The following is a 20,611-nucleotide window of genomic DNA, read 5'->3' as shown; positions in this document are numbered from 1 at the left end:
ATTAAATGGCACTAGGAATGGTTTCTTTACTTTCTCCCAATGGTTGAAACAGGGAGACCCTTTATCTCCGTTACTATTCATATTGGGATCGGAAGTATTGACTATAATGCTCAACAAGCTCCATGAGAATGAATAATTCACTCCATTCACCATGATAACTAAAGGGCCTAGGATTAATCACCTTGCTTATGCAGACGACAATATCATTTTCTCAACTGGAAACAACAAGACAATCAAGTTGATCATGAAACAGATTCACAAATATGAAAAGGCATTCGGTTAGAAGCTCAATGCAAACAAAAGTTTCTTCATAGCTGCTCCATATACCAAATCCAGAAGAATTAACAGAATCAGAGAAGTCACTAAGTTCATGGATAAATAGTTTCCTATCAATTATCTGGGGTGCCCTATATATGTTGGAAGGAAGAACATTTGTTACTTTGAGGAGATGGTCGCTAAAATTGTTAAAAGAATCAGTGGCTGGCTAGGAAGATTGTTATCCTACGGAGGTAAAATGATCATTATTAAGAATGTATTACAATCCCTCCCACTACACACCCTCTCAGCCATGAACCCTCCAAAAGCTCCGCTTAATCTGATTGAAAAGCACTTTTCAAAATTCCTTTGGGATTCCACTGGTGACAAAAATAAGTTTCATTGGAATTCGTGGAAAAACCTTTGTATTCCTGAGGAGGGTGATATCGAAATTAGAAGAATGTGGAGGTTCAGAACATGTCCTTTTTTATGGGCTGACTACCTAAAAGCTAAATATTGTAGTAGATCTCATCCTGTTAACAAGGCTATTAGCTCTGGCAATTCACAATCCTAGAAAGCTCTTCTTCATATGAGAAACATTGTCTAAAATAATATCATTTGGAATATTAACATAGGCAACTGCAGCTTTTGGTGGGACAATTGGACAGGTAAAGGACCACTTGCTAAAGTGGTCAATCACACTAACATTTCTGGTAAGCTTCTTGTTTTTCATTTTTTTCAGGAACGAGGAGTGGAATACGCACAAATTGGAGCAACTCCTGCCCACCCATATTGTTCATCATATAAGCATCATTTCTAGAGGGAAACAGAACAATAATGACCAAGCCATTTGGAAACTCATGGAGAATGGATATTATTCTAATGCATCGGCCTGGTACATTGTTAGAACTATCAACCAGAAAAATCCCCTTGTGAGCAAAGTATGGCACGATTGTATCCCCTTCAAAATGTCATTTCGTGTTTGGAGAATGATCCAAAAAAATCTCCCCTTTGATGACACCATTAGAAAGTTTGGCAATCAACATGCATCAAGGTGAAACTGTTGTAACAGCCCACAATCTAATAGTTTGCATCATGTTTTCATTGATAGTGAGGCCGCGAGGCATTTATGGGAATTCTTTGAAAATCCTCTGGAAATTCGGCATCAAGCTACTTCCATTAGTAGTGCTCTCAATCAATGGTGGCAGAGGAAACCAAAGAATTTGGTCCATAAAATGATCCTTCACATTATTCCTATCACTATCTCCTGCGAGTTATGGAAAAGCTATACATCTTGCAAATTTGGAGAAGGTAAGAAAGTTGTTCTTTACAAGATGAAGTCCCAAATTATTTGGAACATTAACGCTGCTATCAACAAGAAATACCCCTCTATTAACACCCACTCTCACTGGTACAAAAATTGTGAGATGATTGAAGATCTGAAACCTATTCCTATATGGAAGAGTGTCTTATGGGAGGTGCCTCCCAGTGGGTTTCTAAAGCTAAATACTGATGGAAGCCTTAACAAACAGAATGGGAAAGCAGGGATTGGAGGAATTCTTAGGGATGAAGAGGGAGGCTTTGTAATGGCTTTCTCGATGCCAATCATATGTAATAGTGTCAGTGAAGCAAAATTGAAAGCTATCAAATATGGGTGTGAGTGGTGCAAAAACAAAGGAATATTGAACTTCATTGTGGAATCGGACTTGAGAATGATCGGTGACATGCTACAGACCAAAACTCTTAGCAACAACAAGCTGAAACAAGAGGCCGAAAAATTATTGTATACTCTGGATATCTGCAGGGCACCTATTAACCACTGCCTTCGTGAAGCAATTCAAGTGGCAGATTGGTTCGCTAAAGAGGCCACCAAAGCTAACGAAGGCATCATACATACTGATTTTAGACAGATTCCAAAGGCGGCCAAGGGCCCTTTCTTCATGGATATGTGGCAGGTCCCGTCCTTTAGAATTAGATATGAAAAATCCAATTTTCTTGTAAGCTAATTAGGTGTATAGTGAGAGGAAATGGTCTAATATGTATTTTTGCCCATAGACTCTTCCTCTCTTAAGGTAGGAAAGTATTCTCGAGGTAAGGTTTATGTCCCCCTCAGTGTACACTTTTTGTTTATATAAATAGACGTGGTAGGGGTCCAGCCAAACCCCCCAATACCACAGGGGGTGAAAACCTGGGTGTTTGGACTTTAATTAAAAAAAACATAATTATTAAATCATAACCAACATAACCTCGGAAAAAAATAGCAAAACAAGGGATCGAGTTTTCATTATGAATGTGGAAACATCACATGCTACAGCATAAAACCTTGGTTCAACAATGCGTAAAGAAGGATAGAAATAGCATTAAACATTACTTATTTACCTAATAATAATTCGAGGATATTTTGCATCTAAATTTAGATGGTCATAATAAGCATAATATTGATGGTCATGAATAGGATTCAATTAGATACGGTTCCATTTCTACAAAGCCATTGACCCGCAAAAATCTTGTCACAGTTAAGGTTTGGATTAATGGTACTAAAGTCTTCAGCTTTCAGATTGAAAAACTCCACAAGACTTTGACAAGTGTCGCCAACTTGTGCTGCATATAGGTTGTGACATTCAGGATTGTCAATATTTGTTCCCTTGAAAAACTCTAGACAAAAATATAACATAGAAAAATAGAACGTAAGTTCAGAGATAAGCAAAAGACTTATGAAACAAGTGGAAATTAAACTAAAATATACCTGCAAGTCCCTGGTATGAAGTTAGAATGAGAAGAAAAGAGAGGACTAAAACTAAGGAATTGATGGTATAGTTGTTTGCCTTAACCATGGTTGAATCAACAAACTTGTACTGGTGAATTCTAACTTGCTTTAGAATTCTTGAGTGACTAATGCTCTATTTGATTGTATATTTATAGTCCATACAAGAACGAATAAGCATGGGCGGAGCTAGAAGAATACGCACATATTCAGCCGAATCCAGTAGTTTTAATTTAGTCCAAACTTTATATTTGTGTTGAGCAATTCACTAAATACATATAAAAATTAAATCCATAACCAGTTAGTGATACCTGATGTCACTATCCTAAAATTTAGAGCACATAAAATTTAAATTCTTGCTCCGTCTCTGCGAATAAGATTTTAATTTGGTTGGAGAAAAGTGTGGAATTTATGTTATCCGTTAATGCGCTGGACATGTTTTTTCTTTTGTACTTTCCTTCTCAGCGTTCACGAAGCATGGTAATATTGCCGATTGTACCTGTTCAAATTAAGTTATATGGTTGGAAGCTAACGTAAATTCATGAAGAGTGAGGCTAAACTAAAACTTAGTTATTTTTGCTACGGACAAAAGGATATAAACATTTGACTCTTTCACCCAATGAATCTTGGTCTGCCGATTATAAGGAATCTTATTTGTTTATGGCAGTTTTTAGCTTATACATTGGACATCTTATAGTTTGTGCCTAATCTAACAGCATCATGTAAAATGAACATTAATATTATGTGAATTTTAAGATGGTTAATTAGTGCCAATGAGCAATAGCTTCTTAACATTTGCTCCATCTATCTCATTTTATAAGATGCATTCTTCTTTTTAGTCTGTCCCAAAGAAAATAATATATTTTTATACTTAAAAGTATTTAACTTAAGCTTACGTTTTATTCTTAATGAGATGATTTATAGTCACATATTATTTATAATTTATTTTAATCCACAAGTTTCAAAAATCTTTCTTTCTTTCTTAAAGACCATGTCTGTGACACCCCAGGCGAATCTCATACCAACAAAATACGGGAAAGATATGGGTATAAAAGGAAGAAAGCGTTAGACCCTAGAGATGCATTCTAAAGTCATGTGGGCTTGAGCCTAAAGCGGAGAATATCACTAGTGGACTGGGTCATTACACATGATATCAGAGCCATTCTGCGTGCAACCTTGAACGACATCACTAATAGGGTTGCTTATTGTTTGACTCAAAAGATATTGAAACCTTTTTGAACAAATCAATCGAAGATGAAGGGGTAAATCTTAGCTGAGTATAATAACTCTAGAAAGAATGATAGATAAAAAGAAGGCGGGTCCGAAGATTCCTTTTACGATCTACTTTCATAAGCAATCTTTTAGAAACCTTTTCATTCGTAAAATAGTAATGCAGCCGACATCCGGATCCCTCTTTTACAAGGTTATTGCCCTCTATATATACAAAGAGCGAGACTCTTCTAAGTTGTTAAAGACAAATTACAAGGAATATTCGAAGAAATATTCCTGATGTCCCCTAATGGGCCTACACTATTACAAGGGTCGTATAGTCTCTTGTTTGCTTTAAGGTCGTCTCCTCAGGACGTCGATTCAAGGAGACACTGTCATTCGTCATACTCGTCGTTGGTCGTGATTGGTCAAATTTGGACCCATACAGTTAGTCCCTCCACTTGTCGGAGTTGCAACTGGGTGCGTCCTCGATGAGCGGACATCATGCATTCCTATGGAGAAATTTGGTCTGTTGAGACGTTACGACGTGGCCAATGGGGGATAGTCATCATGCTTATCAAGACAACGGGTAATGCGCTTTACCGGGAAATGATGTCATCTTCACGTGCGTCATCATTGTACATGTTTTCGAGGCAGGAGTTGATGGCTTGTTGCTTTGATTCTGGCGCTACTATGTGACCCTCCGCTTCGATTATGGCGCCACCCAACCCTATAAATAGGTGAAGGGTTTGTTTTATCGAAAGTTCTTGGACATTTCACTCCCGATAACCTCCCTTATTCCTCCGAGCTTGCCCTAATACCCTTCTGCTTCTTCTTCTTACGTTCTTCATTCGCAGCTTCTTCCTCCTCCGTTTTTGCATTGATACTCCTTTGAACGACATCTTGCCAAGATCTCATTGTTCTCGCGAAGGGGTTCCTGAGGCTACCCCATTGTCCACGGCGCCCCTATAGGCAGTGAAGATACGGTGGTAAAAGAGGGTGACAGTCCCCCTACGGTGGAGGAGTTATTACCGAGACACCCCATGTCTCAGAGTGACTTCCCCAAAGACCCCCCTCCTACTCCTGCCCCGATACTTTCTGAGACGGAGCAGGTTCACCTTGATGCTCTTCGTATAAAATATAGCATCCCTTCTCACGTTGACATGATTCCGGCAGGGAGAGATTTTGTAAATGTCCGCAGGCCTGGGTACTGCGCTTTCTATGAGTACCCTTTTGTGATTGGCTACACTTTTCCTCTCTTACACTTAGAGGAAGAGTTTTGTAGGTTCTACCAAGTTTGCCTGGCAAAACCTTTGTCGTATACCCTTAAGGTGCTCCTACTGTTGACCAAGTATGCGGAGTTGGCGGAATGTAATATTTCTATCCACCACCTTTTGCACCTGGTCTCGCCTAACTTCCACAGAGGTACCATGGTGCATTTGAGGCATCGCGACACAAAAGGGTTGGTGGTTGGGACAGACGACCGAGCAAGTCGCAAGTTTTGACACAAGTACTTCTTTGCCAAAACCGAATATATTATCTCCGACTCTGCCAGGTTCCTGGAGCGATGGAATGAGACTCATAAGTGTCGCCACTCATTTTAGTCTTCCTTCATTTGTATTCATTATAAAGTTTGTTTGATTCTTGTTTGCAGCCATGGGATGTCCGCCCCGCCCTATTGCGGGCATAAGGGATTAGGTAGCTCATTTGTTATCCCACGCAGTGGAAACCCGTGATTAGCCTTCCTTCGTAAAGCATTACGGCCCTAAAGTTCCAACTGGTGAGTGTTTTCCCTTTACCCCTTCATTAGTTATATATCTCCATCCATTAATTCAACTACTTCGTGATGGTAGGTCGAGGAGCTTCCAGGCGGAGGGCGCCAGTTCCCGCATTTTGACAAGCCGTTGCTACCGCGAATACGCAATTTATTTTGAGTGAATCTGTTTGAGAGGGTCGTCCTCAACTTGCTCAATTAAAAGGCCCTTTTCGGGTCGTGGTCGTGAGAGAGAAGGCTTCTTCAATGTCGGCCCCCCACCTTTTGGACGAATCCTCCAATGGGGATGAGTCGTTATTGAGAAAAAAGAGGAGAATGGAGCTTGGGAAGGGTGTGGATGTCAACGCTAATAGAAGTAGGTCATCGCAGATGGCACTTGTGCCCATATTCATGGCTGATACCATATTATTGGGGAGATCTCCTCACACATAGGGGGTTTGTCTAGGAGCCGGATCTATATGCTCTGCCGAGGGCGGTGCATCGTCCAACGTTGGAGTCCGTTGCATTGAGGGCGAAGACTCAGGCTCAGATGTCGACCCGGAGGAAGTCAACGAGTTCATAGGTCATCATACTCACGTGGAGGTCAGAGCAGAGGGGTCTGATCATCACATGTCAGAGCAGAGGGGTCTGATCGTCACATAGTCATCCCCGGGGACTATAACTTAGTGTCAAACTGTGAGAATGTGGCGTCCGTTTTAGCTCCTCTATGTGTTGCCCCTGAAAACAAGGTGCTCAGGGCAATGAGCGACCTGGAATTGTCTCAGAACGTCGCCGGTATGGCTTTGCAGGTAAATTCCTTTCTTTTTCTTTTTGTCGTTGGGCTTGTGCGCCGATTGTCGACCTGTATTTCGTTTTTAACTTCTCTTTTTCTTTTGTGCTATACCCTCATCATGGAGACCGAACGCGAGCGTCAGGAGAAGAAGAGGACGGCCGTATAAGGGAAGATGTCGTCCAAGTATCAACGGTATCATGCTAAGCATCACGCGATGGCCGATATTTATACTCAAGACCCTGAATTTTAGTTGTTTCGCGAAGGGATCAAACAGAGGGAGGACCAACTGGAGCGCAAGGTCGAAGAGTTGAAGGAGCGGGACGAGGAGCTCATGAAGGCTGTCGCCCATAATAGTGAACTTGAGGCTTCCCTTAGAGCGAAGGAGGACGAGCTTGAGTTGAGCAGGCAGGTGATAGCTGAGAATGCTGATTTACGGGCGAGAGTGGCCAGTTTGACCGCTGAATTGAGTGCAAAGGCGGCGGAGATTGAAGGGCTTAAGGGCGAGCTGGACGTTGGTGTTGATAAGCTGGCGACAGCTATTTTTGAAACGGTGTCGCTGGAGGATGCCCTCCATATTTGTAGGTCAGAGCTGACTGGAGAGAGAGAGGCCTCTAATCTAAAAGTCGCAGGGCTTGAAGGGCGTGTTAAAGAGTTGGAGGCGGAGTTATCTGTATTGAATGGGTAAGTGGCTTCGCTGAGAGCGGAGGATTCAACTCGACATTCTAAACCTTCCACATCCCATGCTCCAGCCGATCCGATCGTACCTCGTCGCTTATATAAGTTGTGGGTTCTTGCTGAGGCCCGACTTGACCTATACAAGGCTTTCTACACCGAGGGGAGGGCAACTGAGGTGGAGCTTCAAACCGTGCATACCAAAACTCGTGCAGCTCGTGAGGCGTGTGGGTACGACCCTCATACCCCTAAAGGAGATGATATCAACTCGGATGAGGCGAACCATCTTGATTCAGATTCTTGGTACGAAGAAGCTTACCCTACCGGGGATGATGTGTAATATTGTATTTTCTTTTGCTTTGAGGTTTTTGTGGGAGGGGGCATGCTTGAGCCCGTTTTGTAAGGATCAGTGTAAAAACATTTGATGCAATGTAGATTTTGTTTTGTCGATGGTTTGGTTCTCTTTGTAATTTCTATGGTATCCGGGATACCTGTCGAGCTGTTGAGTCGATTTATCTTTTGGGTTTGGTTGATTCCTTTTTCTCTTCCTTCTTTTTTTGATAGCCTTGGCCATTGGGATGTTGCTCCGTAGTTTTATCAGAGTAGGATCCCATTGTGGTTCGAACAAGGTCGAACCCACGTTTTATCGATGGCCTTGGCCATTGGGATGGTACTTCGAACTGTCGTCAAAGTAGTATCCCGGAGTAGTTCGAACGAGGCCGAACTTATGTTTCGTCGATGGCCTTGTCCATTAGGATGGTGAAAACTGTCTTCAAAGTAGTATCCTGTCATAGTACGAACGAGGTCGAACTCATGCTTCGTCGGTGGCCTTGTCCATTGGAATGGTGCTTCGAACTATAGTCGAAGTAGTATCTCGTCGTGGTTCAAACGATGTCAAACTCATGTTTTAGTCGATGGTCTTGGCCATTGGGATATTGCTTCGAACTGTCGTCGAAGTAGTATCCTATCGTAGTTTGAGCATTATTGAACTCATGTTTCAGTCGATGGCCTTGGACATTGGGGTGTTGCTTCGAACTGTCATCGAAGTAGTATCCCGTCGTAGTTCGAACTAGGTCGAACTCATATTTTAGGTGATGGCCTTGGTCATTGTGATGTTGCTTCGAACTGTCGTCGAAGTAGTATCTCGTCATAGTTTGAATGAGGTCGAACTCATGTTTTAGTTGATGGCCTTGACCATTGGGATGTTGCTTCGAACTGTCGTCGAAGTAGTATCATATCGTAGTTCGAACGAGGTCGAACTCATGTTTTAGTTGATGGCCTTGGCCATTGGGATGTTTCTTCGAACTATCATCGAAGTAGTATCTCGTCGTAGTTCGAACGAGGTCGAACTCATTTTTTAGTCAATGGCCTTGGCCATTGGGATGTTGCTTCGAACTATCGTTGAAGTAGTATCTCATCGTATTTCGAACGAGGTCGAACTCATGTTTTAGTCGATGGCCTTTGACATTGGGATGTTGGAGGTATGATCATATTCCCGTAGGAAGGCACATGACTATCCATGCAATGGAGATTCGATTATATTCTCGTAGGAAGACACATGTCGACTTTATTTATGCAATAGAGACTTGATTATATTCTTGTAGGAATCGCATGTCGAATCTGTACATATAATGAAGATTCGATTACATTCTTGTAGGAATCGCATGTCGACTCTGTAAATACAATGGAGATTTGATTATCTATATCCAGTCCATTCATTACTCCGTACCAAAGATCATGTCGATGGACGGGGTAATGAACAATTCCTCGAACCTTGAGAAGTCCCCCTTGTTGCCTCACTAAAAATCTTACAGGGAAAACTCGATTGGGACAAAACCCGGGTGAGGAAAAAAAGAGTACGACTTAGGTGGCGCCTCCTCTCAGAAGTGGAAGTCTTTGAGGTGGGTGACATTCCAGTTGTTTTGGAGTAGTTTTACCTCCATTGTCTCTAACTAGAATGCTCCTTTGTTTGTTGCGGCAGTGATTTTGTATGGTCCGTCCCAGTTTGTTCCTAGTTTTCCCTTATTAGGGTCTTTTGCGGCTTGTGTTTTAGCTTTGAGGACGTAGTCTCCGACTTTGAGCGTTCACACTTTGGCTTTCTTGTTGTAGTACCTTTCTACTTGTTACTTCTGGTCCACCATTCTTGCGTGGGCCATGTCTCTCCGTTCTTCGACTTTATCCAGATCTTGTAGTCTACTTTCGTCGTTGCTCGGTCCGCTTTTGTTGGAGTATCTCAAACTAGGCTCTCCGACCTCGACGGGTATAACTGCGTCAGTCCCGTAGACCAGTGAATATGGCGTCTCACCTGTGCTAGTTTATGGCGTAGTGCGGTATGCCCATAATACTTCCGGTAGTAGTTAGGCCATAGCCTTTTAGCATCCTCAAGCTTCTTTTTCAATATATTCAGTATTACTTTATTGGAGGACTCGGCTTGGACATTGCCGGCAGGGTGATATGGCGTGGAGAGTATTCGTTTGATGTGCCATTTTTTGAAAAACTCGATCGTTTTCTATCCGACGAACTGAGGTCCATTGTTGCAGCTGATTTCTTTGGGGATGCCAAAATGGCATATTATGTTTTTCCATATGAACGTGATGACCTCTTGCTCGCGTATCTGAGTGGATGCACCTGCTTCCACACACTTAGAAAAGTAATCAGTTAAAACTAAAAGGAAACGTACTTTACCTCGTCCTGCTAGGAGGGGACCGACTATGTCCATCCCCCACTTTATGAATGGCCATGGTGAAGAGACGGAATGAAGGGGTTCCCCTACTTGATGTATCATAGGGGCGTACTTCTGACACTGTTCACATCTCCTGACATAGTCCGCGGCTTCTTTTTTCATGGTGGGCCAGTAGTATTCGGCGCGGATGAGGCATCCGGTGAGGGTGCGGTTTCCCGTGTGGGCGCCGCAGTGCCCTTCGTGTACTTCTTCTAGTACTCGCCTTGTTTGATATGGCCCAAGCCAATTGGCTAGGGGGTCGCCGAACGTTCTTTTGTAGAGATCACCGTTTATGAGGCTGTATCTGGCTGCCTGTACCCGGAGCTTTTTGGCTTCTTTCTTATCTTACAGGAGCGTTCCATCCTGCAAATATGCTACGAGGTGGTTGCGCCAGTCCCAAGTTAGGTTCACAGAGTGTACCTCGACGTGGTCTATTGCGGAATGGAGAAGGGCAACCACGTTTTCCTTGTTGATATTTTTGGTGGTCGTCGCTAGTTTGGCGAGGCCGTCTGCTTTGATATTCTGTGCCCTAGCTATTTGGTCGAGGCGACATTCATCGAATTCTGGCAGTATTTTGTGAATTTTTGACTGGTACTTTGTAGTCTTTGTTCTTTGATTTGGAAAGTCTCCGTGACTTGGTTCACCACGAGTTGAGAGTCACAATGGAGGATGAGTTGTCGAGTGTCATATTTGAGGGCTAACTTCAAACTGGCAATCACAGCTTCATACTCGGCCTCATTGTTAGTCATCTCGGGGCATCATATGGACTGGCAAATTACTTCTCTTGTAGGGACTTCGAGGACGAGTCCCTGTCCCGATCCCGAGGCATTAGAGGCGTCATCGGTATAGAAAACCTAGAGGTCAGTATGTGTGGAAGCGCGGAGCACTTCCTGTTCTACTTCAGGCAATATTTTCGCGCTGAAATCAGCGACGAAATCGGAGAGCACCTACGACTTAATGGCAGTTCGCGGTTGGTATGTTATGTCGTGCTCGCTTAGTTCTATGGCCCACTTGGACAGTCTACCTGATAGTTCGGGTTTGTGTAGGATACCTCTTAGGGGAAGGTTGTCACCGCCTTTATGGGGTGACATTGAAAATATGGTCTAAGCTTGCGTGAAGCTACTACTAATGCCAAACCTAGTTTTTCAAGGTGAGGGTACATTGTTTCGGCATCGATTAAGGTTTTGCTGATATAGTAAATCAGAGATTGCGTACCTTTGTTTTCACGGACCAAGACTGCGCTTACCGCGACTTCGAAAACTATCGGATACACAAGTAGACATTCACCTAGGTCCACCTTGACAAGTAGTGGTGGCGAAGATAGATACGTATTCAATTTTCTCATGGCGTCGACGCATTCTTCATTCCATTGTAGCCTCTGGTCTTTCCTTAGCACATTGAAGAATTTGTGACATCTATCCGAGGATCGTGAAATGAACCTCGATAGGGAAGCTATTCATCTTGTTAATTTCTGCACCTGTTTTTAGTATCTCCGGTATTGCATCGATGGCCCTGATCTGATCCGGGTTGACCTTGATACCCCTTTGTGACACTAGGAAACCAAGGAACTTTCCTGAAGTTACGCCGAAGGTGCATTTTGCGGGATTCAGTTTCATCCTGTATTGCCTTAATATCTCGAAGGCTTCTTTTAGATGGCCAATGTGATCCTCTTTCTTTGTCGACTTGACTAGCATGTCATCGATGTAAACCTCTATGGTCTTACCGAGCTGTTCTTTGAACATCTTGGTAACTAATATTTGATACATGGTCCATGAATTCTTGAGTCCGAACAGCATTACCTTATAGCAGTACATCCCTCGGTAAGTGATGAAAGTTGTTTTTTCTTGATCCTCTTCAGCCATTAGAATTTGGTTATAACTGGAGTACGCATCCAAGAAGCTCAACAGTTCGTGCCCCGCTGTTGCGTCGATGAGCTGGTCAATGTGGGGTAACCAAAAGGAGTCCTCCGGGCATGCTTTGTTCAGATCGGTGAAGTCGACACACATCCGCTATTTCCTGTTCTTCTTTTTGACCATGACCACATTGGCGACCCATTGGGGGTATTTCAACTCTCTGATAGAACTGTTAGTGAGTAATTTATCAACCTCCTCGCTGACCGCCTCATTGATGGCGGCATTAAACTTTCTCCTCATTTGCCCTACCGGCGGGTAAAGCGGATCGGCATTCAGCCTGTGTGTGGCGATATCCCTTGGGATTCCTGGCATATCTAAGTAGGAAAAGGCAAACAAATCGGCGTTGTTAGTTAAAAACTCACGATATTTACCTGGTTCCGAGAGGTTGTATCTAACATAAGCTTTTTTTGTGCTATCAGTGTTGTCCAGTTGGACGGGATCGAGATCTTCTACGGTTGCCATGCAAGCTTCTACGATGTCCGGGTCTTTGATGGCCTCTACTTGTACGTTGGGTTTGGTTCCCGACATGGCTGATTGTTATGCATCCGAACTTGCCCCTTTTAGTTGTTTGGTGTGTGTGCAATCTTGGGTGATCCGGTAGCATTCTTGGGCGGTGCGTGGCTCGCCTCGGATGCTGAATATCCCCCATGGGGTGGGAAATTTTATTACTTGATAGAAACTTGACGGAACGGCTCGCATGGCGTGTATCCATGGGCGTCCTATGATGGCTTTGTAGGCTATTTCCTGATTCATGACGTGGAATGTCGTTTCCAGGGTGACCCCTCCTGCCAGGACGGGTATCACTATTTCTCTAGATGTTCGCTCCACTACATTATTAAAACTCGTTAGTGTTATGCAATGCAATATTATTTTATCCTCGAGCCTTATCTGCATGAGAACTCGTGGGTGAACAATACATGCACCGCTTCCGTCATCCACCATTATTCTTTTTACATCGGTATTCACGATGCGTAAAGTTATAACCAAGTCATCATAGTGAGGGAAAGACAAACAGTCGGTATCAAACTTATCAAAGATGATACTGTCTTCGAGGTCGTCGTACCGTTCGTGGCCAACTGTCCGTTTGAGTTTATGTGTGGTAGTGAATTTCACATGGTTTATTATCGTGTTGTCACCGCCGCCAATGATCATTTGTATGGTACAAGCTTGTGATGGTGGTTTTGGAGGTCCTTGAGGTTGATCGCGCCCTCGAGCGAAATTGGCACGTCCTCTATCGCTCAGTAGTTCTTTCAGGTATCCCTGGTTTAACATTCTTACTGCTTCTTGTCGCAGACCTATGCAGTATTTGGTCTTGTGCCCTCTTTCCTGATGGAATTCACACAGGACGTTTGATCTCTTTGTGCTCGGATCCGACTTCATCTTTTACGGCCACTGCACCTTTGTGCCGAGCTTTTCCAGTGCGTACACTATTTCTGAAGGGAAAACACAAAAATTAGGAGCAAATAGCAATGGAGGCATACCTCTTTCATTTTGGGGGGTGTGGTATGTCGAAGCGCGGCATTTGCATGTCATGGAGGAGGCAGATTGGATGTTCGGATATAAGGCTGGTGCCTTTCTCGATTGAAACATGGTAGTTGATCCCTTCGCCCGTTGTTGCGGCGATCTCTCCTTGTCTCGGTCTGGACTGATGCTAATTGCTGTAGCGGGCCATTCAAGTCATCCTCGTCTGCCCTCACTTTAGTGCAATAGTCATTATGGATCTCTTCCCACGTGGTAAGGGGGTACTTCATGAGTCTACTGAGTAGCGTTTTTGTTGCCTTTGACCCGTTTCTGTTTAGCCCATTTTGAAAGGCTGCTACTGCCATCCCTTTTGACATGTTTGGTAGGCTCATACTTAGCCTATTGAATCGGGCTATGAAATCCCGAAGTCCCTCGCCCTTCGTTTGCTTAATGGCGAAGATATCATTGACCCTAGCCTCTGCCTTTTTCACTCCCGCGTGCACGGTGACAAACTTATCTGCCATCTCTTCAAACGTTGATATCCATCGTGCTGGTAGTTAGGAATACCATGACAGCTCTCCCCCTATTAGAGTTCGCCGAACTTTTTTAGCAGTACAGACGACACCTATTCCTTTGATAAATCGTTACCTTTTTACTGTGGTAACGTAATGGACTAAGTGATCTTCCGGGTCCATGGTACCATCATTTATTTTCAAATATGGCGGCATTTTAAAGGTCTTTGGAATATAAGGGGGGCTTCCCCTTCGCTATATGGTTGTTCGACGAATCGGCCCACATCGCGTTTTAGTAACAACTTTGGAGCGCCTGCTATTTTATCGACCCTTTCCTGGTGTTCCTTCATCTAGTCGCGAAGTGTTTTGTTCTCATTTTCCATCTCTTCCATTTTCTTTAAGATGGTCATAAGTGCATCGTTGCATGCATCAGTAACAGTACGGGTGTTACCAGTTCGTGTAGTGTTTGGCTCATCGGCAGCAGCTACAGATTCTGCGGGTAACGTGTCTTCGATACCTCTCTAAACGGTTTTCTCGAGCATATTGCTCAAGGTACTCGTCAACCATTCTTCTAGTAGCCTATTGATAGTTGGTGGTGCTTCTCCTGTTGCGGATGTTGAGGTTTCCCTCTCGAGCAAGATTGTTAGATCCCCGTGCGGGGGAGGTGAGACCTCTCCCTCAGGTGTAACATTTGGTGTTGCATTTTCATTGTCTTTTCCACTGGCTTCGTTGAGGGAATTCAGGAGGTTGTTTGTGATGACCACTATTGCCTTTAGCCTCGCTTTTCTCTTTTCTGCCATTGTTGGCTTTTATGAAGCTAAAGAAAAGTGATTATTTCTTTCAAGAATTTAGATGAAAACTACGATTTTAGCTATAGAAATCCCCACAGACAGCGCCAAATTGTTTGACTCAAAAGATATTAAACCTTTTTGAACAAATCAATCGAAAATGAAGGGGTAAATCTTAGCTAAGTATAATAACCTCTAGAAAGAATGACAGATAAAGAGAAGGCGGGTTCCAAGATTCCTTTTACGATCTACTTTCATAAGCAATCTTTTAGAAACCTTTTCATTCGTAAAATAGTAATGCAGCCGATATCCAGATCCCCTTTTTACAAGGTTATTTCCCTCTATATATACAAAGAGCGAGACTCTTCTAGGCTGTAAAAGACAAATTACGAGGAATATTCAAAGGAATATTCCTGATATGCAGCCGATATCCAGATCCCCCTTTTACAAGGTTATTGCCTTCTATATATACAAAGAGCGAGACTCTTCTAAGCTGTAAAAGACAAATTACGAGGAATATTCAAAGGAATATTCCTGATGTCCCCTAATGGGCCTACACTATTACAAGGGTCGTACAGTCTCTTGTTTGCCTTAAGGTCGTCTCCCTCAGGACGTCAATTCAAGGAGACCCTGTCATTCGTCGTACTCGTCGTTGGTTGTGATTGGTCAAATTTGGACCCATACACTTATCAAGGTGATACTTGCGTTAGCAGTTTGCCTTATCGGTTATCGGTGTATAAATATAGTAATCCGCTAACTATCCAATAAGACTTTGGGTGGATTGGTATCTGTGAGCACGTGATATTTGCCTCATACGAATTACTCCAAAAGAATTCCCAAAATTAGGTCTTTTCTTTAATTATGTGTTATTGTAGGAATTATTGTGCGATTTTCCTGATTGTTTGCATATGTTTGTGTGCATGTTTAATTTTATTAATGCATTAAAAATACAAAAAATACAGCATTTGCATTTAAGATTTTGATTTTTACATTTTTGGAATTAATTAATAATTAGGTGTTTTACAAAAATGAAAATTCACAAAAAAAACATATTTTTGTATTTTGGTCAAATTATGTGATTTTCTTTTAATTTATTGTTTAATTATTTGTGATAGGTATTATTTAAAGTTAATTAATATTTTTAAGCTAATTTAGGTCTTTTATAATTTAATTAGGATTTTAATTTCAAATTTTGAAAGAAAAAGGAAGAAAAGAAAAGGAAAAGAATTAAATAAAAGAGAAGGAAATAGAAATTGGGCCAATCCAATTTAATCCCTAAGCCCAAACCAATTTTTTTACCCCAGTCCAACCCAAAACAAGGCACATACCCGGTCCGTCTCCAGCCTCAACCAAACGACGCTGTTTCAGGCGTTTCAATCTGGACCGTTGAATCAGCCTGATCGAATGGTCCAAAGCCTCCCTCATAACCCGACCCGTTCCATCACCCAGACCGCCCCAGTTGAAACCAAAACGACCCCGTTCCTATTTACGATTTAATCAGAGCCGTTGGATTCCAATCATCTAACGGCCCTAATTAAATCAAACATTTAATATATCAAACCCCCCCTCCAAACCCTTACCCCTCTCAGAACACCCCCCCTCCTTTGTCTCTCTTCAGAGACCAACCGACACACCACCGTCTTCCGCCCGCCGAAAACTGCCCACGGCGGTGGACGGTGCCCAAACAACCCCAAATTAACACCATCGACTCTCCTTCATCTCCCCGTTCCGAATCTTTAACCTGTTACCTTCGAATCATCTCAGAACTTGTCGAATATCTGATAAAAATTCAGACCCCTGAACCCTAACCTACCCAATCAACCCCAAATTAACACCACACAACCTCCTTGACCCCCTCATACCTAATCCATCACTAGTTTCCCTCGAATACCCTTGAAACCCCTCGAATCTGGATTTGAAAAAAAACGAACCCCAAATCCCAAAAATCCAAATCTTTAGATGTTTGAAGGTTTGAGGTCGAAATCGACCTTAGTTGTGTGTTCTTAGTCGAGAACACTCGATTAAGGTCTATTCCGGCCACAAATTCAAAGAAAATTAAAGGCCTAATTAGAGACAGTATTCAAATATTTGGAGGTAGATTTCCTGATTTTAATTTTTTTCTATTTCCTTATATTATTATCTTCTTCTACTCCTTTCTGTTATTAGAATATTTATTTGGTCAGTTTTGTTCTATGTTTTATTAGTTAATAGATTGTTTGTTGATTTTGTTTGGTTTTTGTTTTGTTTCTCAGTAGTTTAAACTCACAGTAGTTCTTGAATTGATTTCTGCTAATTTTATTGAAAAATTGAAATTGTTTCATTTTAAGAGCTATTAGGCAGTCTATTGGGAGAGTTTGTTTGTATAAAGATCGAATAGCCTAAAATGATATGAATTGGGTTCAGCCCGATCTTTGAATTTAAAGTTTAAAAATAGAAACTTTAAGATAATAGTGGGAATTATTTAAGTGTTCACCTAATTAAGAAGCTTCTCAATAGTGGTAGGGTTAGAATTACACTAATTAGGTTAAGTGGACAATTAAGATACGAAAAGGTAAATTGGTAATGGAGAAAGCACTAAGCTAAATGCTTATTTAAAAGAGCTTAATAGACTGAAAAGAAGAGGATCGAAGAGATATAGAAGAGGCAGGCTGGTACTCTGAAACAGATAGAAGAGAGAACATTCTGGGACATAGAAAATACACTGAGTTCACAGAGAGTAATAGAGTAAAAAAGAGAGGACCAGAGGAGAAGATAATTTGAGAAATACTGGAAAAAAATAGATTTTTACTGTTCCATTAAAATTTCCGAGATTTTGAGGCTTTTCATTTGTGAAACAATTCCTGAATAATCATAGGTTAAAATGATTTGAATGTGCTGGTTTTCAAGTGTTTGGTTCAAGTTCTGACTTTATTTTGATTACTAAGTATCAGTTGATCCTTCTACTGGGCTGAATTTGGCTAAAAAACTGATTTCCTTTGGTTTACTTTTACTGCTGAGTCCTGTTGATGCTACTGCTGCACCTTACCCCTCTTTACTGTCATTTCCAGGTATTCATCTCACCTCCCAATGTATGAGAATGGATGAATATGAAGATTGGTTCCCTTAAATAGAAATTTGTACTAATGCAGTTTGTTATTCAAATGTTTCTGCACTTTCGAAACCGTTTAGCTTAGCTTAATCTTATTATATTTCTTTCTGTTCGTTCTGAGTATGGACTGTTGTAGTATTATTGGCTGGGTAGTTCATTGTGGAGCATCAAAGGTGCATAAAAGGTCATGTTAAACGTTTGGCAATGTTTGAAAGTCGTAGGTATCTATGAGATTGAATAATTAATACATTTGGTGATCAGTATGTAGGCCAGCTTCTATATTTATATTGTTGAAAGGAGTATGTTCAAAGTTAAGTTGTAAATGTTATTAAGTATAGAATCCATGTTAGAAAGGGGAGATGTGATTATATAGTTAGTTGTTTCAGTGGTGTTTCAATTCTTAATATGTGAATAACATCTTGTGAATGTGTTTCATGGTTGTGGATTGCATGATATTCATTCCTACCCATCTCTGCAGTAGTTTAGTGAGTTTGATCTAAATATATCTTCCATTAAACATGTATTAAGTAAGAGCTTCTTAGTTTGCCGTAATATATTTGGATCTACTATGCATAATGGATGTGTAATTACTCAAAAGGGAATTTGGTTTATTAATTTTAGGGGTGTTCTAGCTTGGTGGTATCTATGTTTATACAATGTTGCAATTTTTTATTTTTTATTTTATATGTTCAAGGGGCTGTTGGTGTAATTGTACGTTTAAAATTAAATTTGAAAATCTATGAGTTGATCGTGTTGCTGCAGGGATTCGACCTTGAATCCCTACGTGGCCATTACACTGTGTCATCGAATTGGGCTGGCATTGGTAACATGATACCGGGCTCCCTTTGGGCCCAGGATTTAGATAGTATCTGAACTCATTAGTAATTAAAATAAGGTAGGTTGTTGGGCTCAGGTTTGAGCCTAAACTGGGCAGCCTTGTGTTAATTAAACCATCAGTCCGTTAATTGAAGAATTATAAAATAATGGGCATTAGTTGGGTTGTTGGGATTACTTCCGAATGCGTTTTGGTCATATTATGCATCGGGCTTAATATCAACTTTATTTTCTTTCTTCATTTACACTAGTAGTATGTTTATTTAAGGTAAATTACTTGCATTTGAATGTTAAATATTGTTTGGTTTATTAATTATGCGAGTTTGATTTGGGTGGTTTAGGCTAGTCAATATAATAAAACTTGGGTGTTGTAGTGTCATGATAAAAGTCATTTAATTGCTGGAATTTTACATCTCAAGCCTAAGGCTCAAGAATGCGAAAGGTGGTTATTCTCGTAAATGTCTCTACCTTAGTGTAAGGCTAATTATTCTTGCAAATGGTTGTTTAATTAATGAGTAATTAAGGCTGTAAATTAAAATAGTTGGCGCAGTTTGATAGGTGGGAGCGAATTAACTAATTAGTGTAGGAATTTAATTGAGGTGCGTCATGCCGAACAAAAATGACAATTGCGTGACCCTCGCTTTAATTAATTTTTAACTCAACCTTAAAATTCGAGGCGTGCCATTTAGCAAATTTCCATGGCACTCACGAAGTTAAAACGCGTAGTTGCTTTAGGCGCGTATTTTAATAATATTACCTTCCTAAACTCGGGTGCACATTTATGTGACCCAAATCCAAATCTTAACAACGTTAAATAAAATATATCGCGGATCGCGGGTGCATTTCATGTGGCATGATTACGGGTTCCAAAATTAAGACCAACGTATGCGTTCGCGCAACGTTGGGCGAAACAATCTTAATCTTAATAAAATACTATTGTGGTTGTGTACATGTTCGCGTGACACAATTACGATTCTAAAAGAAAAATCGGAGTATGCGCAACTTTGGCCCAATTTTCTTAACATTAATAAAGCGTTATTAATTGTGGACACGTTTGCGTGACATGATTTTTGACGCGCCAAACAAATGGGTATACATGCGCGTAACCCGTTTCAAGATAATTTTCTTGATTAAAAAGCGTTGAAAGGTAGATGCACATAGGTTTTAAAATCAGTAATTAAACAATTTTAATAAGCCAAGTATGATCAAAGCGACCATGCTAGAACCACGGAACTCGGGAATGTCTAACACCTTCTCCCGGGTTAACAGAATTCCTTACCCGGATTTCTGTATTCGCGGACTGTATTACAGAGTCAACCGTTCCTCGATTCGGGATTTTAAACTGGTGACTTGGGACACCATAAATCTCCCAAGTGGCGACTATGAATTTAATGTAAATAATCCCGTTTCGATTGTCCTTTAATTGGAAAAACTCCCTTATACATTCCTTCCCGGGTGTAGTAAAAAGGAGGTGTGACAGTATCAGATTAACGATTATCAGGCGGTTTATCGGCTAAATCAAATAGACAATAAAAAAGAAGTTGAAATTAGAGATAAGAGAAATCTTGGAGTAAAGCATTACATCTACTTGGTGCTCGCCTCTCTCTAGTCGAGCACTTATATAATCCAGTTGGTTTTAGCAAATGTTGCTAATAACAATTCATGTATATACAGAGAAAGATATATGCTTCTCAAGCTCAATAGACAATTCTTGTAAAATAGAGCTCTTTTTTTCTCTTAAATGGCAATGATGATCAACAAAAGTTCAAGATTGTGGCTCAAACATATGCACTCTATATTGAGATTTGAATTGAGAGACTAACTGTTGCGAGAGGCTGACTGATGTG

General features: G+C 41.3%; 1 protein-coding gene across 1 annotated transcript; it reads left to right on the top strand.

Annotated features, from left to right (window-relative positions):
* Positions 1-568: 568 nt before the first annotated feature.
* On the top strand, positions 569-2,261 carry LOC104231905 (uncharacterized). The gene is made up of 4 exons (XM_070151412.1): positions 569-790; positions 891-946; positions 998-1,150; positions 1,367-2,261. Exons 1-4 carry the CDS (start codon positions 569-571, stop codon positions 2,259-2,261), a joined length of 1,326 nt encoding a protein of 441 aa, XP_070007513.1.
* The last annotated feature ends 18,350 nt before the right edge of the window (positions 2,262-20,611 follow it).

Source organism: Nicotiana sylvestris, chromosome 7, assembly GCF_000393655.2.
Source record: "Nicotiana sylvestris chromosome 7, ASM39365v2, whole genome shotgun sequence".
In the NCBI taxonomy this organism is placed as follows: Eukaryota; Viridiplantae; Streptophyta; class Magnoliopsida; order Solanales; family Solanaceae; genus Nicotiana; species Nicotiana sylvestris.
This window is presented reverse-complemented; position numbering and strand designations above follow the sequence as displayed.

What these genes read in the sequence shown, in the direction of transcription:
- LOC104231905 (XM_070151412.1), top strand. Translation starts at nt 569, where the DNA reads ATGAACCCTCCAAAAGCTCCGCTTAATCTGATTGAAAAGCACTTTTCA. An exon ending in ATTGTAGTAGATCTCATCCT is followed by an intron (nt 791 to 890) that starts GTTAACAAGGCT and finishes ATATTAACATAG; the next exon opens with GCAACTGCAGCTTTTGGTGG. An exon ending in TATTCTAATGCATCGGCCTG is followed by an intron (nt 1,151 to 1,366) that starts GTACATTGTTAG and finishes TTTCATTGATAG; the next exon opens with TGAGGCCGCGAGGCATTTAT.